At 38.0% G+C, this 23,331-nt stretch overlaps 1 protein-coding gene across 1 annotated transcript in view; it reads left to right on the top strand.

Annotated features, from left to right (window-relative positions):
- Positions 1-4,214: 4,214 nt before the first annotated feature.
- The window catches only part of LOC139121245 (alpha-2-macroglobulin-like), a 52,718-nt gene continuing 33,601 nt past the window's right edge, over positions 4,215-23,331 (top strand). The window contains 12 exon segments of the mRNA XM_070685969.1: positions 4,215-5,052; positions 8,609-8,795; positions 9,115-9,292; positions 11,979-12,034; positions 12,966-13,152; positions 14,429-14,513; positions 17,589-17,694; positions 18,306-18,710; positions 18,928-19,152; positions 20,852-21,026; positions 21,345-21,550; positions 21,668-21,817. Coding sequence (XP_070542070.1) covers positions 4,991-5,052; positions 8,609-8,795; positions 9,115-9,292; positions 11,979-12,034; positions 12,966-13,152; positions 14,429-14,513; positions 17,589-17,694; positions 18,306-18,710; positions 18,928-19,152; positions 20,852-21,026; positions 21,345-21,550; positions 21,668-21,817 — 2,022 coding nt within the window. The 5' untranslated portion in view covers positions 4,215-4,990.

Here is a 23,331-nt window from a genome sequence, read left to right as displayed (position 1 = left end):
TTCACAGTCCATGCTTTGAAGCAGTCTCAACATGGCAAAAATGTCTCGCTTAAATTTCATCCTCGTCGTTCCAAATTAAATTCGACCACTAAATTATTTCGGCAGTTTTAATTTCCTATTAATTCGACGTTTTTCAAATCGTAATGAATTTTTTCTGGTCGAATTGATAGGGTTTTTGGTATCAAGCTTATCTCTTCGTCGGACCAGTACACCGCGAGATGTAGTACTGTGTTCGGCAGCCATGGCGAAAGTGAATATTGTATATTGGTTGTTGTTTGTTTTATGTTACAAATACTTGTCGCGTGAGGGCGTTTGAAACGCTTCTGAAGCGGCTCAGTCTGTCCACACAGCGATTTGCGGATAGAGTTAATCCCTACAACGGCTCTGGTCGGGCCGACTAAACCGTCTCAAATCTGAAACGCTTCAGAACCATTTCGGAGTGTCCACACATAACTTTCTGTGTCAGTATTGGCCCAGAACCGTTTCAGAGACGTTTCAATGGCCTGTGTATGAACGGCATATAAAAATCATGAATTTATTTTTAAAGTACAAATCCATTTACAACATCCTAGAATGCCAAAAATATTGACGATAAGAAAAGTGATAATGTTAAGAATGGTGATACGATTACCACGCAAGGAGCAGGGTATAGGCCTGACCGTGTATTGTATATCCATGCCAAGAATTTTACGAATGATAGAAAAACCTTAGATTTTGAGGTGTTAAACCATAAGAAAAGATACCAGGACTCAAAAATAGTCGCACGGGAAGAATTTTTTACGGGGCAATATTTATTAAAATCGGTAACTATGAAAACTTTCCAGTGTTTTAACTTTCTATAGATTTAGATCGTGCTCGATCGTCGTACGGAGAGGAAAGATGCCGCAGCCATGTCGTTTACACTGAGAGTTGCCATGCCAACCGGTGTCGCGCGGGCGACATCGCTGTCACGCGTACGCCACGCCGTTCACTGCTAGTTCGGAGATAGCCCTGGGTTCCATCACAGGCGTACGGAATGTTTCCTAGATCGTCGTCGGATGGAAAGTGACTGACACTGTACTGTGAGGCCGAAGGCCGAACCTCAGTACTGTATAGTATTCTTATACAGTACTGAGGTTCGGCCTTCGGCCTCACAGTACAGTGTCAGTCACTTTCCATCCGACGACGATCTACGAAACATTCCGTACGCCTGTGCCTAGCCCTGAGTTTCGAGGTTGCTTTGTGTAATGTGACGCTTCTATGGCCTCTCACCCGACGCCAGGGGAGTTCACCAGGGGCTGCCGCATGTGCCGCCCGTAGAAAAAAACGGCTTCGCGCCTATCATGCCTATGGGACGATCTAGGAAACATTCCGTACGCCTGTGGGGCTAGGTAGACTGTACCGTGCGAACGCCACCGCTGAAATTACAGGAACTTAAGGGAAAACATTACAAGATTGAACATACATTACATATTATTCCCGTATTCAGCTACCAGAAATATCATAGTTCATCGAAGTCCTTCAAATTTTTAAGTCGTAACATCGCATCGTAGGTGGAGAGCCGCGGCCATTTTGTTTGTTTACATAAATTTACTTTCAAATTGCAAATGTAGTTTGAGAACACCATAAGCTTAAACCCGATGACATTTAGGCCTATCAGCATAACTCGACGTTTGCCGTAAAACATCACGACTGATGTTTCACTTTAAATGTCACAAGGTCTACTCGTTGATGGAAATTCAATGGAGTTTATACTATTTTAGACTTTTTAAAAAATAAATGTAATAATACCAGAATGTGATTAATATTATTAATATTAGAGCCATTGAATGATGTTATTCGTTTATTTTTTTATTGAATACCCATACTACCAAACTGAGATATCTGAAAATGTAACAAAAATAGGGTACCAAACTATTTTCAGATCAATCTCTTATAAGTCAGTGCATGGAAATTCAAATCCCCTGTACTGGCCCAGAACTTTCAACTCCCCCCATCCTGTATTGCTCCAATTCCCTACCCAATCATATTTGTGAATGCAGTCGTTCCTCTTGATCGTGTATTAGTTTTGTATATAGGCCTAAAGATTATTATTATCGATTGTTTACAGTCACAGGCCCTCGCTTCAATGCAAGCGAAGTAACCGTCACTGATGCAACTAGTTATTATATTAGGCTTATTCTAATACTGTTGCATCAGTGACGGTTTCGCTTGCAATGCGTTGAGTCGAGTGCCCTTGGTGCAAGTGGAGCGCCCTTCGGATTTAATCTTCTAGTTAAAAGGTTTCCTTACAAAACGGGTAAAAAATCTGCAACTTTCCAAATTAGAAAAAAAACCCGCATACATGTAGTTAACGAGGAAGGTAAGGGATGGACCATTAGATCTTGGGAGGGGGGTGGTCACAATGAAATTGTGAAAATTTTTTTTTTACTATTGTAAATTTCTGAATTTTTTTTTTTCCAATTGAGATTAGCTGTGCAAATTTTTTTTTTCAGAGTAAATTTTCAGATTTATAATTTTTTTTTAGTTCGTCGCTGTCTGAAGATAAAGAGGGCAAAGATGTGGTGCCAAGCATCACAAGCGGCCACGAAGCGGTCACGGCGGGGGGGGGGGGGGAGGTCAGGAGAGGGGTGTCCCCTTGCTGCTGTTGAGCTTTTGAAATATAGAGATTAAAATGGTGTTATTTGGTGGCACTTGGGGAGTACTTTTGCGGGGGGAGGTCAGGAGGGGGTGTCCCCCTCCTGCCGTTGGAGCTTTTGAAAAATAGAGATTATAATGGTGTTATTTGGTGGCACTTGGGGAGTATTTTTGCGGGGGGAGGTCAGGAGGGGGGTGTCCCCCCTCCTGCCGTTGGAGCTTTTGAAAAATAGAGATTAAAATGGTGTTATTTGGTGGCACTTGGGGAGTATTTTTGCGGGGGGAGGTCAGGAGGGGGGTGTCCCCCCTCCTGCCGTTGGAGCTTTTGAAAAATAGAGATTATAATGGTGTATTTGGTGGCACTTGGGGAGTATTTTTGCGGGGGGAGGTCAGGAGGGGGGTGTCCCCCCTCCTGCTGTTGGAGCTTTTGAAAAATAGAGATAAAAATGGTGTTATTTGGTTTACTATTTTGTTTCCTGGCTTCCCTTTCTACTGCGTGGTGAAATGCCTACATTCACCCCACCAAACATCATGCATATCTCATGATTTACAATAATTTTGACAAGCTGAGAAGCTAAAATAAGCTAAATAATATAGTTAAAATTGCATATTGTGTTTTTAGAGCAATTGATGCACTTTTTTGATCAAAACATCTATTTCTCTGTAGCAGCATGTCCAAATTGATTGGATGTGTATAGATGTGTTGAAATTTCAATATTTGTCTGAAAGGGCTTGTCCAATTTCTTTGAAATTTGCTACACAAAAACGATTATTCATGCAGATTTATTCAGTATTTGCTATCGAGAAACTTCCAAAGTTCAACCCTTTTGTGTGTTTTTGTGTTGGGATTTGTTGGATAGATGGCATTCTACGTACGGTAGTGTATTGTTGAATGTTAAAACATGTGTTGCTGTTGTTTTTTGAGGCTGTTTTTTGAGAAAAAAAGAATTGAAAATGCCTTTTTAAAAGCAAAATAACACATAATGACTTGATATGTTGTTTTATCATTATTGACGTGTTTCTACTTGTTCACCCATTCTTGCATTCATCATTGCAATAAAATGCTGTGAAAAAAAATGAAACTGATGTAGCCTGCATCTGTTTACCTTGATCTTAAAAGGCAAATACAACTTTCTGTCTTGACAACCATACCATAGTTTCAATGTTTTACCTAGTGTACCTGCTTGGTTTGTACGCAGGAAACAAGTAGAAAACAGGCTCTATAATTTCATAATTTTCAAGTGATCAGAATACAAAAGTCCTGAAAAGCTAAGATAATCACAACTTCCAGTATAAGGGATACAGTCACTCTAAATGTATAAATTACAATGAAAAATGTGCCTGGAGGATGTACTAAAAAATACAGAAAGTTGCTTTCAGTCGGTAAAATCTAAAAAAAATTCAAAATTTTAAAGACTTTTGCAGATTTTTTTTTTACGCCTTTGTCTTCCGATTTTTTTTTTATTTTGCAAACTAGTTTGAAGATTTTTTTTTTCCTAACTTTTTGCTCTGAAAATTTTTTTTTTCTGTTTTTGACCACCCCCCTCCCAAGATCTAATGGTCCGTCCCTAAAGAAAATACGATGTATCAGAGTAGCATGCACAGGTAGCTCTCGTTCTGCTGCCTGCGCTACTGTCTTGCGGTGATCATGGTCATGTCACTCCAGTGACCGTGTGTGTTGACCCTTTGAACTTCAATCTGACCGGCGGTGACTGCGATTTCTGTATTATGTGTACGACGTCGCCGTCGGGGCGACTTCCGAGAATCAATTTATAATAAAAATCGGGATCGCATTCGCCTCAAAAAGATTGCAGAGGAAGTTTATTACACGTGTGCCACTTTCCGAGAAACAGAGCTTACCGCGACCCTGTGTCTTCTCCATAACATCCGGTCGTTGTACAGAAGACAATAGCAAATCTGTTCGGAAGTTGTTTACGTTCTTCAGCGTTTGGCATCGCCTGATACTGTGGGTGACGTCAGAAGTCTACGTTCCAAAGTTTACATGGCCGACTTACTTCTCACTTTCTTAAAATTATTACGTCCATCATTGCAGACAATCTTTTAAGTTCGCCAATTTTTTCAAAAAAATGTTTCGTTTATCTCTTCAATGTCCATGCAATACACAAATCCGTCCAACGATCTACTGAATACGCCATCGTTTTGACCCTGTTTTGAATTATTATTAAGCTGTCAAGGAAATAGTGCGCGCAAGTATTGTTAGCAGCGTCCAGAACAGCGGTGAATCGGCTCGGCCAAAACATTATAAAGCATGATTAGCAGTGATTAGCAAGCCACAGTTTCAAAGAGGACAGATAACCGTTAAAAGGAGAGCAGAAAAGACAACTTCTTGAGGTGACCTGGGCCGTATTTCAACATGCACTCAGTTGCATCCTTTATCCTTCTATCGCTTCTTGCGATGCAGGCTTTCGCAGAAAGGTAAGAACTATTTAAAAAGTTTACGTTTCGATGAGTGTATAAGTTCAAGTTGTAATACAGTAAGCGTGCTCGTGCAGCTTGCAGTGCAGTGTTGCAAATCCACGGGCGCTAGGGGGTGTTCGGCCCATGAGAGATGACTCTACTCTCGTTCTGCATGCATCCAACTACGGGTAAGTTGGGTGCATAGAAGAACTAAGCCACTACCACTACCAGGAGCCGAGCTCCTGTACTCATATCCAATGCCAGTGATGTTGTGAACCTCACTCGACCGCGACGGATGTTTCAATGGTGAGTTGTTGTGTGTATACGAACCACAGTTGTGTGTGTTTCGATGCACATCGAGGGCAGCTGCCTGTACTGCAAGCGACTGTGGTACGAATTAGTCTCTCCATGGAGGAACTGTGTATGAACGGAGAGAGAGAGAGAGAGAGAGAGAGAGAGAAACTAACTTGAGATCCACGGGAACTTTTTGGAGTGACCGTGTTGAGATCGGAGTGGCCAACGGAGGTAGTTGCGAGTTACCGCTTTCACGGATGGCACAGCCACAGGTGCTCGCGATGTAAAGTTTACACCTACGATAAGGTTCACATATCAGTTGCACAAGCGATCGAGCCTGCGTGCCTTTGTAGGCATGCTACTCGAACTAGTCGATGGCCTTTACAGCTCGTACAAAATAACTTTAACCGCAGAGGAGGTGTACCTCTACAGTAACTTCTAACAATGCTCACCACTGTGGTAATAGTACCGCATTGTTGACCGTTTACCACGTTATTATTGTGCATTAGTGATTGATATCATATAGCGGAGAGCATTCTCAGATAGGAGAAAGTTCAGGCCCGTTTTACCAAGTCTGTCCAAGAATGAAGAGGCAAATCATATTTTGATAGATTATCCTCACCTGAATTAACCACCTTTGAAACTCATCGTGTAAGAGGTGATATGATAGAAGTGTACAAGATTTTGAAAAATATAGATGACTGCAACATATTTGTGTAAAACTACAAGAGGACATGCAGAGTAGCTGCAAAAGAAATCGTGTAGGACTGAGACTTGACATCCGTAAATACTTCCTCCCTCCGCGTTGTTGATGAGTGGAACTCTTTATCTGACTCTCTAGTACTTTCTAAAGACGTGAATAGTTTCAAGAATAACATTGACAGATACTTCCGTACCATCAACAGGATCTGACATGAACTGAACTACCTCAACATCTCGAAATTAAAGGTCTGAAACTTTTGCTCAAACTTCCTGTACAGAGACATCAAACCAGTCTTCTTGGAAATCAAGAATAAAATCAGTTGTTGCCCTGAAAAATATAGTACCAGAGAAATAAATTACACAATATTTACAGACCCTTGTAATTCAAAATCACCGCCATTTACGTGTTAACTCTGTAGAGAAGTATAAGGCATTTATTTTCACAAAAATAATCTGATAAAAACTTTATTCACTCCATGTGCTTCAAAATGGCCCCCACACTTTCTATACCATGACAGAATTTTGAAGTTTTAGACTCGGGAAAATCTGTCTCTGCCATATCATGTGATGAAAGCGCCAAGCTTGGCCCTTTTTTCCCCATGATTCAAAATACATTAAAGTTGACCAAGCCCTAACCACAACTTCTGCTACTATTTTGTCCGTTTTTGTAAAAACCTACATGGCAAAAATGGCTTTTCTGGAATAAGCATCCCAAAAGCTACAGTAGCACATACGAAAAATTAGTCTTGGTGAACTTCCCCTCTATTATAAAGCTATGTTCTTTTTTGCAAAGCATGCCCAGACTCCAGGGCATTTGATTCTGCTATCACTGTGTCTGATAGCCAATAACATTATGCAATTTAAACAAAGACCAAGTCTGTCAAAGTATGCAAAGAGTAAACATTACTGCAGAGACCCTTGAAAATTTTACTTGCAAGTACATATAACATGATAAGAGTGAGATATGTTACATAAATAGCAAAATTTGCATCTTTTGAGCTTCTTTCCCAGCACCCATGTAAACATATCAGACACGAAACAGATATTTGTAAAAAGGGGGCAAGCTGGTAAGCTACATGCACATGCGATGGAGGTATGTTTGTTACCTCTGTTCTGCATTCTATCTCATATCCCCTTTCTTGCAAGGCGCTGTGGCTGATGTAGCCCGGGTCAGCACAAGCCAGCTTAACATGCTGACTGCACAAGAGATGGGCTGTGATAGTCTTGTACTCCACTTGGTTATCTAATCCATATGTGACCCTGGAAAGTAGCTCACCAACATGGAAACCAGTTGCATCTTGAAATTTCAATTTTTTGTTCTAACCAAGCCATTTGTTTTGATATTCATCTCAAAGTTTTGCTCTAAAAATCATGCCATTCAAAGATTTCATGATGAGGAAATGAACCCTTTTCCTGCCAAGTCCATATTTCACCACCAGGTCAAGATGGTTAAAATTAATGAAACACAACATATTCCATGTGATGTATTTTAACATAATACTGTACATTTGAAGGCTGTTGAAAACATAATACTGTAAAGTTGATTTTTTTGGACAAAAGATGCTATAACATACCAAGCCAAGTGGGTGAAAATACGTCATGTTTGGGCTCAATACAGCTTTTTACTGACTTGGCTGATGGGGAAGTGATACTGTTATTACTGTCTGGCAGGCTTGATTAAAATTTAGACCCTAGGGTTTGTGATTTAAATTTTATTGATATATCATTTGACTTAATGTCAAATGTGTCAAAATACATCAAATGGACAAAACATGTGACAGTGTGCTTGTTAAGCATATTTACAGTTGCGAGTAATCCCTGTTGTGGTTGAACTTGATCCACTGGTCATCATGCTTCAAGAGGCAGTCATCAATCTCTGGTTCTCGAACTGCTTCCTCGTGGTGCTTTTTCACATCGACCGTTGATGTGATTTTAATACTTTTTTTTCTCCTTGTGATTATTCAATCAATTAGTCTAGAGATAATTGAAAGGCTGATAAAAAATGTGCCCCTTTAATTTTTAATGCTTGAAAGGACAAGAGCTCTGCAAATTTGATAATATTTTCATTTTGTACATATTTTTCTTACTCTATTCCCTAAACCAAAATCGTAAATTTGATAATATTTTCATTTTGTACACATTTTTCTTACTCCATTCCCTAAAATATGTGGACGTTTGAATCATCAGCTTTACATAATACAGTATACAGTGACATTGTTGACAAATGAATTATACTCAGGACTAAAATTCTGCCATCAACAATACATGTTGCATTTAATTTCACGAGCAAAAGATACTGGGTTACAATTATTTCAGTTATAGACAGTTTAACATTAATTTTCTTGCACTACTCCCTTTAAATAGCATTCAGTGCCATAGCTTCAATATGGTGGACATCTGTGTTTACAGCGCTGTACTTTGTAAATTGTCTCAAATATCAGAATGCAACTTCATAAATCTGTCATTATAGGAAATTCAAAAGATGTGTAATAGTGGCATGTTTTTTAACTTTAGAAATAAGAATAATGCATAAATTGAACAGAATGAATATGACCTCCTCTCTCTCTTTTCATGCCAGGGGTTACCTCATCTCTGCTCCAAAAGCCATGATTGCTGGAACAGTTGAGAAAGTTTGCATAACATTGATAGAGGTGACAGACGATGTTCTCATCACTATCAGTTTGACTGAAGAGACAGAACAGCGTGAAGTTATCGCCAGGGAAGAATATGTCATGGATGGTCACGATGAATGCTTAGATCTCAAGGTTTGTTGTGACAAGGAAATAAATTACAGTAATGTTAAGTGTCAGAAAAATGCAGCATGCTTTCACACAAAAAAGTTCACCAGATTTATCTTAGCTGAGAGATATTCTACAGTTCATATAAATTATATGAATGGTTTCAGAGAATTAAATTACTCCCCTTTCACATTCTTTTTCATACAAATTAAGCATAAATTTGTTCTTGAAAAATATTTCAAGGATGTGCAGTCTCAGATAAGATGTGTAACACATACAGCATTTTCTAGAATGAATGAGGCAAGCAGAAATAGAGGTAGTGACAGCAAAACAACTTTTCTTTCAGATTCCAGACCGTTCACTTGACAATGATTATTATACTGTGAAACTTAATGTTAGTGGACACAGTCTGTCTGTTGAAGACCAGTTCTCTTTTGCTGATGGGAAAAGGATATATTTGCAGTCAAGAAATGCAAAAACTTTTATCCAAACAGACAAACCCATTTACAAACCAGGACAGACAGGTAGGACTATTTTTCTCAAAGCGTCTCTGATCCTTCCTTCAGTAAAACAAAGAGTTTACAGCAGGCTGTCAATCTAACATGTTGTACCAGATTTAGTCTGATGCAGCCATGTGTGAACTTTGATGACCAGCTGGTGAACATGCAATTTTACAATGTTGAGTTACAAACTCTGATCCCATGTTTGGACACGAACTCCACAGGTTGCAAGAGCTGGCCTGCGCAGCATTTTCATCTATAGTGCACAAGCAGGACATTGTCAGTTTCACCGAAGGCAAAACTGCTTAAGAAATCATGAGTAACAAAATGCAAATGGCTGTCCAAATCTCCTAGCACATGTGCACATGCAGTATTGCAAACAGGAATTTTTAGATCGGGGGACACTGTGTCCCACTGCCATTTATTTTTGGGGACATTTTGTACATTTTGGGGACAACAAGCAGTTGTCAATCAAATTTTGCACTATTTCGTAACACACTTTCACTGAACAAAATTCAAGCTACCGGGACCGCGTCGCTATGCTTGAATTTCAGGCAATTGAAGCAGTATACCATATCTGCCGCAAATCAGAGCTCAGACAGACTGCAGTCAAGCAAATTATGATATTAAGTGCAGCGTTTTAATTACTGTTAATCATATAGCTAACTCCGAAAGTACATTGTGTAAGCCTAAAAATAATTATGCAAAACAAAGATCATCGTGAGTAACAGATATTTCTTGTAGACTACACCCATAACAGTCGACTCAGGAGTGCGCCTGAGGTGACCCGCAGTAGGCAAGAGTGCGGGACAACATGTTCCGTTTGTGGGACATTGTCGCAAGGGCACGTCCTGGCGGCAACACTGCACATGTGGATATCTCTTGGGCTGTTAATTATACTCAAATGACGTTCCTGTAGATCCCTTAAGACTCAAAAATAAAACAGCGTCTTTCCAGAGTAGCATATACCTAAAAGTCTAACGATTACAATTTTTGCCTGCTTAAACTTTTCTAAAGAATGCTTTGAACTATTATCTTTCAAAATTAAGTAGAAAAATAAGTAGTCAAACTCGGAAATTTTTCTAGAGTAGCATATACCTAAAAGTCTAACTATTACAATTTTTGCTTGCTTAAACTTTTCTAAAGAATGGTTTGAACTATTATCTTTCAAAATTAAGTAGAAAAATAAGGAGTCAAACTCGGAAATTTTTCAGAAATTTTACACAATGAAAACGATATACTTCACTTGCTCCGAGATGAGTCGGCACAGGCAGCAGACTGGTAAAGCATTGTAATAACATGAAGGTCTGAATATCTCTGACATACATTCTGAGTTTGTGACAACCCAGGCAAAACAGATTCTGTGTGAACTCTGACCCAATAAGATTTTAAATTTAAAGTTGAATATTAGCTCTTACTAATTATTCAGTTTTCACATGCCTGGTGTAATGCGTCCAAACACAGAAATCTGGACTGACGCAGCTTTTAGCTCTGCCCTGGGAGACAGACAGACAGACAGACACACACACACACACCATGCCGAATTGGGACAAAACTTGTTCGATGCTGAGCCCATGCTGAGCATTCAGACTGCTTTTATAACACTGACGAAAGTTTCGCCCATTGAAGTAACGGCACAACTTTGTGTGAACAGTGTAAGAGCGAACCAAAGGATGATCCAGTCGAGGTTATTCCAGTGAAATTTGATCATACGTTGTATCTCACAACCGGTTCGAAACCAACAGATGTTCATCTCATCAAGTGTTGAAAGCCTGTGCTTGTCATTAAGGGATGTCATTGATTTGTGATGTATGGCAGACTATGGGTGTGTTAACAAAACAACAAATGTGTTAGCTTTGTGTACAGCTCTTCGCTGGTATATCCATTGTCTCTTTTTGGATGATTTCAAAACTGTCCAACGTTCATGGCAGAAGAGTAAATTAATACCATGCTATATATATTTTGTAAATTGGTTGTGATAGGTTTATCAAAGTGACTTCACATTGTAAACAGTTGATGGATACATAGGAGATCCCCATCAATCAATGACATAGTGGTCTTGTAAACATGTTTTTGCCTGAATCTCACTTTCTTAACTTACATTGAACACTGTCACACTAACAATTTTACACTTTTTCACCAGTCTTAGTTTGTAGACTTCTGTCTTACTGATGTCTTTCACTATGCTTTCCTAATAGCACATCACTTATACATTTTCTAAGTTTTGGTGGTCCTGTATCCATTGGCCCTTTCCAAGTCATGGAAATTACATAAATTTTCCGACACTTTGAATTCTAGGCCTTGTATATTCACATAGGATCCATTAATGTCTGCAAGCCTCAGCACAGCCCTTGAGTCTATAGCGACACACATGGTGTTTACATTGGTTTTACAGTAAGGGATGTCTAAACTGTCAAGTATAGCACAAATAAATCATATCCATGAATTAGACATTTCTCGGTTGGTAAAAATTAGTTATGGCTCATCATGGCTCTTGACTGACTTGGCAGGATAGTTGGTAACAGACCTACTGTAGTAGGAAAATGGTAACATTTGTTGTCTGGAATTGTTATGTACATGTATCAGTCAACTATATTTCTGATAGTTTTTCTTTCCAAAACTTAAAAAATTAATCATTAAATAGAGAATGATCAGTTTTATGAGGAATGTTGACATTGTTATGAAACCTCCTCTATTTTTATTCCTACAGTGCTCTTCAGGATTTTAAACTTAAAAGGAACAGAATTCAAACCGTATCCTTCCATGGTAAGATCTTATCTAAGGATATAATATACTGTATTGTAAAAATTTCTTTGTCATAGTGTGTTTGAAACAGCATTGTCTACTCTCTCCTATGCAGCTGAATTAGCAGTTCATATTATACTTTTATACCATCAAATGTATTGTAGTATATTACAGTAATGCAAGATTAGTGAAACTTTCATTTTGATAATGAATTCGTAACCAAGGACATATCAACATACTAGCAGAAGTCACTTTATGTATTTGATCAGTGAAAAAATATTGATGAGGAGCGTCCTTTGTGCAGCTTAAGTATCTGTTTGTACTCAATAAAATACCATCTGGTAGTTAGAGACATCACATACATGTATAGAAAGGCTTAATTGTGGCATTAACATTCATTTGGCTGCAAGAGCTCCGGGAGTTATTTTATGCATAAAGCTCCCCAAAAACTTCCATTGTCTAGAGTTAAAATTGTCACAAGTAAACATCCTTTTGAAGATGCTACTGTAAATATCATTGAAGATGCATCCCATAGTGTGTTTTGAGAAAGAAGTTTAGGATAAATTTCATACATTTTTGTGAAAAATTATGTCAAGTCCTGAGGAAATATCTGGCATGTAATGACTCTATTTTGAATTCAAAATTCTCTCAGGAGCTTAGCTGCAAAAAAGAAGAAAAGTACTGGAGTTGAATTTCTCTATCTTTTACATCAACTGAAAAATATCAGATAAGTAATTTTCATGGGCATGTTCAGTCAATCACTGAGATTAAAATTTTCTGTATGCCAGAAGTCTTTGTTTATAAATGAATGAACTTATTACATGTAATGTACATAGTCATAGACACTCGCGTGCTATATGCATGTGCTACTGCTACTGCACCGCGTATGTGATAATAAATGAAGTAGAGTTGCAGGTGAAAGTAAACAATCTTTTTGTGTTTTATTGTTCAGTTGTCCATGGTATGGATTGAAAACCCAGCCGGTGTCAGACTGATGCAGTGGAGTAATGTTACAACAGAAGATGGTCTTGTTGAGTTGGAGCTCGAACTGTCTGAAGAACCAGTACTTGGAATGTGGAAGATCAAAAGTCTGATGGAGGGCAAGACAACGGAACAGACATTTGAAGTGGCTGAATATGGTAAGTACAAGATCAACTTTCTTTTCTACTGTTTGGACAATATGGATGAGAAAGAAAGAGGGGGGAGAGATATTGCATGTGTATTTTTTGTCTGTGTGTCTGTGTTTGATTGTCTCAAGTCTGACCCCATCTATGAAGGAATAATTCAGGTAAGTTGGGCCTCAGGAACTAGTGGTAGTGTCAATGAGATCACCTTGTGACCAGCTTTATTTGTGTCAAAATTACAAGTCTAGATCAATGCTGTAAAACGAATATTTACAATTTACAATAGCCAAGGTTTGAAAAGGTAGGAAAATAAGAGGACATTTACTGATATACAATGTTTACTTCGTCCAAACAAAGAAAAACCACAAAATACATCTATTGTTTGTAAAGTTTACATATGTATACTCTTAAAACAAATGAAGCCATGTTTTTTTGCACCACAAGCGAGAATTAGTGATGAAAGACAGTTGACCAATACTGTCAGACACTGGTCTGATTTTCCGGTGGCTTAATGACTCTGAATTCAGATGTAATGAATAAAATAGTGTAAAGATCTAGATGTGCAAACTTTGCAAGCTATTATTTTATCACACAAGTTGAATTTTAACATGTGTATCAATATAGGAGTTCCAATTTTGTTTGAAGTTGCCATACAGAGAGTGCTCAGACAAAAAGATTATTATCAGTGTTTGTTGTGAACCTGATTACTAGATCAGTGTAAGGGACCATCTCAGATTGTCGCATAAGTTGAAGAAATGAAATTTCTTCGTTTATATCAAAACCCCCTCCCTCCTCCCCCTAAACAAAAGTTCAAAAGTGTGAAATGTTGATGTCTGCCTGAGAGTACGATATCATGTTGATATCACTTCTGAAGAATATATATCCCCTGACCATGTTACATGGTCAAGTCAATAATCGATCAAATTTGAGTACTAACCATAGCATGACACATATGAGTTGGAAACAGTTGCAGTAAATCTTTTTGGTAAGAGTGTGGAGTTTTTGTTTATTTTTACACACAATGTGCAGAGAACTTGTAATCACAAAAAAAAGTGCAGAAGTGAAGTTCACTAAATGAATGGAGGTCAAACCCCCCTCCCCCGTAAATGAATGAATTTCGCTTTTTGAACTTATGCCACAATCTGAGATGGTCCCTAACTTTACTTGATTATTGCATGAACAGAAACATTTCCTGTAATCTTGATGAGGCTATGACAATGACTTTTAAATATTCCTCGTTTGCTGAAAAGTGGAGTTTTCTCACGTTTTGTATATCCATGTACATTCACAGTTCTTCCGAAGTTCGAAGTTGTTGTGAACTCCCCACCATTTATTATTGTAACTGACAAGATCATCAGTGTGGAAATCTGTAGCAGGTATGTGGACAATTCATTAACAGTATCTGGTGATGGTGTTTTTCGACTATCAGCAATTGCTCAAGATATCATTAAATTTCTTGAGGTATGGAAAACTGTGTATTGAAATGTACTCCATTGCTGTCATCTCTGTCCTGTATTATAAGAACCTGTCAAAGGTTATGAGTTGTATTGCTTCATGCCTATGTATACAATAGATGAGGCGGAAAAGATTTGGACAGACTCTTTCAAAGTTTTGTTGATTCTGCACTACTGGAATTTGGAAAATGATGTTCCATCAAGTTCACTTGAGATTGTCAAGTGTAACTTTTACCATGAAACAGACTGATTCAATGAACTGCAGGTACAAGCCTGATAAGAAATAAAATGAAGTTTCCAATTAGTTTATGTGAAGAAAGACCACCAATATTACTGTTACTTGACTTTTTACTGAATTTTGTGGTCTGGTGACACAGGTGCTAAAGTCATCAATGAAGGTGATTGAGCGAAAATTTATCAGAGATAGGTAGTTCCTTAAATTGCTATCCTCAATGTTATAAAAGGATTCAGTGTATTGTGCCATTACACTCTCTTTGATGGTACAATAAGAATCGGAAGACACAGTGTGTGACCCTTGATCTGATAGTTGATCGATGTCTTTTTAACAACCCCATAAGGTTTCACTCAGGAAGTAGTGTTAGAGTCAAGAGCTGATAACAGAGATGCAATAATGATTGGTTGTAAATATGGACACTATCATTTTAAAGATATCCCATGCCAGTACAAGATACAGTATCTAAAGTTTGTTCATTTGCATTATTTGGTCAATGATTAACTCTCGGAACTGTTTTGTTCACAATATAGTAGAGTTCACACCCCGGTGAGAAATATAGTAGGTAATAGCAAGTTTTTCAGGAAAATGCCCTGTAGAGTAAGGTTCAATTTGTTCGTGACCAACAATAATAAAATTATGATGCTTATAACACCTGGTCATGGCTTATCAGCACTGTAGAAAATCAGATGAGCTGCTTTTATGGGATGTTGCCCTTTCCCGCTTACAGTTATTGAACATAACTCTAATATCTTGTCTTCGAGTCAACTTTGGTGTTGATAACATCGGGATATTAAAATCAAGTAATATAACCATTGCATGGACTGTTTAAGACACTCATGTAATGGCCAAGTTCATCAATGAAATAATTGTGATTGTCAAGTCAAATTTAAAGTTTGTGTCATGAGGATGCCATTTCACATTTGCTTGTTTGGTAGTTTGCTGTGCTGGTGGAACCAAAATTTGAGAAGTTTGTTTCTGCAACGGGAAGAGTTTACAAAAAGTTTTACACAGGGAGAAAACAGTCAACTGTTCATTCCTAGTTCTCATTCTAGAGGTCAAATCATGCTGAAGAAAACTAGAAGGTCATTCGAAAGCTAGACCCCTGATCCATGTTAGCCTTATCTATATATTTCAAACTCAGATGGTTAAACTACAGTCCATAAGAGTGCCGATCTTGCAATTGTTTATTGTTGCTTGAGCCACCCAAAAGAAAAGAGTCATGTTTGGGCTGTGTCTATAAGCATTCCAAGATAAATATTTCTTTTCTAGCAATCTCAAACCTATTTCCATTGTTTGGAGAATGGTACAATTGGTATCAAGGGTTGTAAGTTAGAGCAGTTTATACAGGCTGTATCTTGTTTTATTGAGGTACAAGTGGCTGTGCATTGATTTACACGTACTACTGATTAACAAGTCAACATAAATCAAATCTTACAAAAAGGATCAAACAAATATGCTTGTAGATGTTTGAGTAAAGAACATGGTTGTGCAGAAAACAGTGCTGTTGTATTCCTAATATGAAAACTGGGCAGTTTAATGTTGCGCGCAGTTTTGAATCGCCAAAGTCCACATGTAGCTTATTCCTCTTTTTCCCAAGTGTTATTTATTTCTATGGTTTGTCTATGGAGCCTGGCAGGAAGAGGATTAATTTGCTGAGGGCACATGAGATGGCAGATGTGATTACATCAATCTATCTGTATATTATCTTATGTCTGAAGATTGCAGGATGCATGAAACAGATATTATTACTTTGTACTTGAAGTAATTTGTGTTATTATGTACATTTGTATAACGCTCTGCTTTCCGCATCGCCTTGTCTGTAATTTCCCACAAGGATATCTGTTTACTTATATATATATATATATATATATATATATATATATATATATATATATATATATATATATATATATATATATATATATATATATATATATATATATATATATTGACCTGGGATTCTAAATTTACAAAACTTGATTTGATACATGTTGTCCCAAGGATATCTGTTTACTTATATATATATATATATATATATATATATATATATATATATATATATATATATATATATATATATATATATATATATATATATATATATATATATATATATATATATATATATTGACCTGGGATTCTAAATTTACAAAACTTGATTTGGTACATGTTGTCCCAAAGTTAAAATGTAGCAAGTATGGGGGGTTCAATGAGTGTGACATCAAGTGGAAATACATTTTCATTGCAATCACTACTGATGACAGTATATTGTAGCAGCAGAATGATTTGAATACAAGAACTCGTTTTATTTGTGTTTGTTCAATTTTTGTTTTCAAAATGGAATACACAGCATTAAAGTCACTGTGGAGTATAAAAGCTGTAATTTGTTGCATACATTGATCACACAATACAATGATGAAATAAGTTTTGCAGCAACATAAGTTCAACTACAACAAGTGATATTTTTAAGTTGAATGCAGTGTTACCGTATCATGATACTTCCTTGTATATACCAGTACAACCCAGAGACTATCATTTTATCAACAGGATGTTTTAAGTAAATCCAGTTTCAAATGTCATGATCAGACGTTTATAAGTCAGTACAATAAGCTTACACCCACCTTTCATGGATAGTCCTTTATCTTACAAGCATGCAGTCAGCAATGCCATATCACTCAAACATTGTGTATTCATATACAGGGATGAAATGTCAACACCTGGTGTAACAGCAGATGTTGATAGCACTTTGTTTGTTCTTATAGATATACCTATGGCCAGCCTGTACGTGGCGCAGTCTCCGCTTCCATCTGCATCTCTGGGTATTCATACTATGGAGAAGATAGACCATGTGCCTTGCGACTTGTAGAGGTATATTTTCATGTCGTAGTTTAAATACCTTTAGACTATCACCTTGAGTACATTGGATTTTTATGATTGTTATCATGATTGACCAATCACTGTTGTGATTTTGTATTGAACCACGCTCAATATCAATTGTAATTGATTAACACTGATCATCCACTCCGTATTTCAGTTTGCAAAAGAAGAACTGTAATCTGAAAATTGCCAAACCTAATATAGTACTTAATAAATATACAGCTAGCAGCGTCAAAATCTTTGCCAGAATCATTGGCAGCATCTTTCATATAGATAAGGACAGCAGCTTATCCCTTACATGGTGGCACAATGTTTATTTGTCATAGGAAAGCAAGTCCAAATAGGACAAATTATATTCTGTCCTAAGGTCACAAATAATTCATCTGTTTCCGTTCAGCAGAGGGGTAATGTTTGACACTTCTGCAGCTAGTTATGTACCATGAAGACCATCATTTTGTACACTTAGAGGGACATAAAGCAAGTATTCTTGATGTTTTCTTGACGTCACAAAAAGGTCAAAATGAACAACTTTGTTTAATTTAGAAATGAAACAATTGATAAAAGTTACTGTTAAGTTACAAAGGATTTTTTTTTTCTTGCAGGATACTGGTCCAAGTGGCTGTGCTCCATTCTATGTTTCTTCTGAGGAGCTCAATTTAGTATCTTCTAATTATTCAATCTGGCAAGCTAATCTTAAAGTCACTGCAGAGTTTACAGAGGCAAATACTGGTGTAACCCTGTCTGGTGAGCGTGTAGGTCCCTCCATTTCCACTTCACCATTTCAGCTTGAAATCCAAGCGCCAGAGAATTTCAAACCAGGAGTTCCATACTTTGGCAAAGTGAAAGTGACCAACCCTGATGGCTCCCCAGCTGATGGAAAACTGGTTAATTTAGTAGTAGGCACAAATGATGGAGATATATTGGACAAGAACTTTACTTCAGTCAACGGTGCTTTTGACTTCACACTGAAAAACCTTGCAATTGACACAAGCAGAATGAACATCAGGGTAAGTTATTTTCCAGTGGAGTGCTTAAGTGTTCAGACTGTTGTCAGGGTGCGAATGCATGCATTTTATCGATATCGATAAGGTATATGATAACTAATACCGTAATATATTGTATTTTTCTTCACACTATAAATTATTGCTGCAATAAATTACCAGATCTCTTTTGGGTTTTTTCGAAAAAAAATCTTATGGATTACTGTTTTCATACGTTATACAGGCAACTGGACCAGGATTCACAGAGCCATATGATTATCGCCTTCACCGCTATGTGTATAGAGTGTACAACCCGCACGCAAGTAAATCCATCAAGCCTTGGTATTCACCTAGTGGCAGCTTTGTGCAGATAGAACCTGTTAAACAGACTCTGCCTGTAGACTCAGAATACAGTTTCACAGTTTTCTACACCACACAGGATATCCAACTCGTAGATCTCTACATCAAGGTGAGCCTCCAAGTTTTGATAACTCATGCAGATAGTTTACATTTTATCAAGGTATAAACAAATACCTGATTAACTGAAGATTATTCACTTTTGTATGGTTTCTTTGTATATAACAGTGCAACAAGAAACCAAACTCCTGCACACATTAATTGTAAATGCATGAGAAAAGAGAATTTCTGCCATTAATTAAAGATCATTTGACAGTGCTCTCCCCAGCAGACAATCAGAGTGGTGGGGTTGCCACCCTGCTTTGGTGTACCACCACTCAGCTCTGACGGCTGCCACTGTGCTTTGGTGTACCACCACTCAGTTCTGACAGCTGCCACTCTGCTTTGGTGTACCACCACTCAGCTCTGATGGCTGCCACTGTGCTTTGGTGTACAGCCACTCTGCTTTGGTGTACCACCACTCAGCTCTGATGGCTGCCATTCTGAATGGCCCAGTCACCATTGTCTATACCTTGAGCTTTGACTACGGTCAATTAATGTTTTGATTTGCAATAAAGACAGCAGATTTTCTGTGTATACAGCAAAACAATACCACTTTCACACCTCTTGTGGAAAGTATGGTAATGCATTCATTTGAGATACAGAATACCTCAACTTGCACTATTGAACCATAAACCCTGATCTAAGGAAATCTATGAAAAACACCACTCACATAGGGGCCTCTTCGGCGGCAATAGCTAGACCTACAAGGTCATGAAGAGCAATCTAAAATGTCCATCGATGGTGTTTTTTTCAGCTGTTAGCAACAAGATTTTATACATTGTGTAAAATTTCGCATAACTTTTGCTCATTGACTACTGTCATTGGTTTGCACAATGTACAAGGTTTCTACAGCACACATGAAACGCAGTCTAATACTGCTAGCTGCTTTGCTCATGATCGAAAGTTATCACTTAGTCATGCTGGAATGCGAGACGTCCCTCCTGTTAAATGGAATCTTCCAGTCTTTACCAATGCCCGACCTTCTACTATATGTTACCATTGATCTGTGTTCATAATGCTACAGCTCCATTGCCAAGTCTACTTTTGTTATAAAATCTACCTCTCTATCGGACTAAAGTGCTTTACTCTAAAGCCTTACAGAGATGTATAAAAATGGCGGCTGTTTCAAGCTAGCTACCGTCGCAGCTATTTACAGTGGTCTGATCTGTAAATTTTAGCACTGTATGTCGAAGTTAAGCTTACAAAGACTAGGTAGGAGAAACTGTAGTTTGAGTTGGTAAATGCATACAAAATTGTGAAATTGCAGTAGACTTTTCTGATTAATCATGCCTAAAGCCCGGGCTTGAGATGGTGTTTCCATGTTGGAAAGTTCTGCACTGCTCAGTATGAACATTTGCAATTGGAGTTGATGAATTGAGACCTTTTCACAATACACAGGTAGCATATGTTAATTCGTACTCTGGTCAAAGAACAAAATTGTGTAAATGTCTTTAGCTTTACATTCAGCTTTTTGCGTTACTCTTTTTAACTGTTTGCAAATCAAGTGACGATAGGGGTACATGCGATAGTGTAGCCATGAAGGTGAAAAAGAGAATGTCCATGTTCAGACTTTAGAGATCAGAAGGTTTTATCGATCGTTCTCGCCTGTGATCACAAACAAGGGAGCAGAAGACTGATTTCCTTTGTTAGAACTATAATTTCTGGGGAGAACACTGTCTTATCTTGTATTTGCCCCTTCCCCTGTGCAGATGGTGTCTCATGGTGACATAGTCCATACCGATCGTAAACTGATCGAATTACTACCAGAGATTGAGAGACAGCATCTGACAACCACAAAGCGACCGTCCACTGCATCTCCCACAAGAGCACCAGAAGAAGAGTATGGAAGTGAAGATATTCCAGTTCTTGAGGAGGTTCTTATCGGTAAGAATTACTTGCTCAATACAGTCAGTTAGTTGTGACATCACACTGTCAAAATTTTTATCAAGCCTTTTGGAAATTATACTCTTAAGAAAACTGGAAGAAACTGAATGAATGTATACATATTTTAGATGATGTACTTAATGTCTGATTTTTAAAAAATGCATATCAAGAATAATGCTAATGAGAGTGTATTGCAACATTTATATAATATTTACATGTTTATTGTTAAGCAAATTTGTCAGTACTGTTTCAAAAATTCCTGGAGAGAACATTGTATATCTACAATGACATCTTGTGTGTTTTTTTGTTGTACCATAGATGAATATTGGCCATGGTGGCCAGAACCTGTTGACCCATCAGTTGAGATTGCAGAGCCAGGTGCTTATGGTGAAGTCACTTTGACCTTACAAATAGATCGACAAATGGCTCCCAATTGTAAATTACTCCTTTACTACATCCGGGGTGATGGTGAAGTGATCGCTGACAGTATCAAATTTAAAGTTCAACGGAAATTTGAAAATGAGGTGGGTGTTGGTTCGGAGTTCAATTCTTCTAAATGTCAAACACACAACAGTGATCTTTTGATGGAGGGAGATCCTGGGTCATGAATGTAATCAGTTGTTCTTTCTTTATTGCAACAGGTGAAGCTGCAATTTGCAGAAGATGAAACACTACCTGGTGCAAACACACAACTTGAATTAACTGCTGCTCCAGGTTCGCTCTGTGCAATTGGAGTTGTTGACAAAAGTGTCCATCTCATGAAGACTGGCAACCAACTTACCAAAGCAAAGGTAAGTTTTCAGCGTCATCTCTTCCAGCAATCCTCTATTTGCCTGGTCACGCTCTTCCCCACTCATTGATACTTAAGCTGCTAGCTTACCAGCACTAATAGAAATATTTTCATGCCAACATGAACTGTGTTGTTTAGCATTAACTTGCACCAGCTTCAAAGGTGTGGGTTAAATAAACAGCTGATAGCAGAAAAGCCTGCTATTAGTACAGAAAAATTACACATCATTAGAGCCACAAATAGAAGTTCCAGTGATTGGAAAACTTGGCTTGTGATACTTTAAGTTAAAGGGAAACCTAAGTCCAGCGACTTTGACCGTTTATCCCTTCCAATATCACCCTTGAGTAAAATGCAGCTCAAATTTGCAACATAATTGCACGCGCTGACGACTACGGCGCGACGAAAAGAGAAGTTTAAGTAGACGACATTTATGGAAATGAGCCCTGAATTCCATGGGCGCGAAAGGGCTCATGGGAGAAACGTGCGTGACGTCATTGGCGATACAGACGATTGTAGCTTGCAGCTGGAGGAGCATTGTGTACAGTTCAGCGCGTTCGTAAGACGACTATGGAGAGTTCGGACAGCGATATTTCTGACATCGAGTATTACTTTTCCCTGACTGAAATCAAACCATACTAATTTGAACTAAGATATGTAATAATTGGAAAGCATCTCCACACATCGTTCATGGTTCTTGGTTGTTTGCGTTTTGTGTATGATTCAGCAGAGGGAGTCACTGTGTTTGTACAGACCCCGAACTGGATTGGAGAGACTGAGTGACCCTGCGATCCTTAAACGCTACGTTCCTAAAAGTTTTCTGTATCAGTCGCTTAAAATTAATTTTTGGTTCGTGAATGATACGGAATGATTGACTGATTGTATGTGTTATCGTGTAAGTCGAGCTTGGTCGATCTTTAAGGTTGCGAAATCTCCAATATGTATCGGAAAATATTTATTCGCGATTTGACAAATCTATTATAGTGTCGTCTATTTTTCGAAGCTGGTGTCGAACTTAGGAAGGCGGGCTTACTCAGATCTACAAAGTGATGAAATCGCCGATATAATGGAAATTTGCCCGCTATTTAAAAAAATAGTATTATCTTAAAGCTTGTTGTAAGGAATTTATTTCACACAAGACCAGCCCAAACTCCTGATGATTTCCGATATGTCCTCTGTTCAAGTCCCGATCGCCAAGTAAAAATGTTTACAAATATGTAAAGAATGTAATTTGTGCAAGGGCCTCCCGAGTCCCGATGATATCCGATCGGCCCTCTCGACGAAGTCCTGTGTGGACATTTAATGAAAAAAAAAAACGTTTTACATGTAATAAATATATTTCGTGCACTAATAAATCTAATAATGTAAAACATACAGTATCTTGACTACCGCCAGAGTCGGACAGAGGTAGTCGGGTGGTCAGATCTGTAGGTGGTGAAATCTCCGATATACATCGGATATTTACCCACAATTTGACAAAGTATCGTCCAGTATCAGAGTGAAAGTCCTAAGTCGCCG

Source organism: Ptychodera flava, chromosome 21 (assembly GCF_041260155.1).
Source record: "Ptychodera flava strain L36383 chromosome 21, AS_Pfla_20210202, whole genome shotgun sequence".
Classification (NCBI taxonomy): Eukaryota; Metazoa; Hemichordata; class Enteropneusta; family Ptychoderidae; genus Ptychodera; species Ptychodera flava.
Note: the sequence above shows the minus strand (reverse complement) of the source record. Positions and strands in the feature narration are given on the sequence as shown.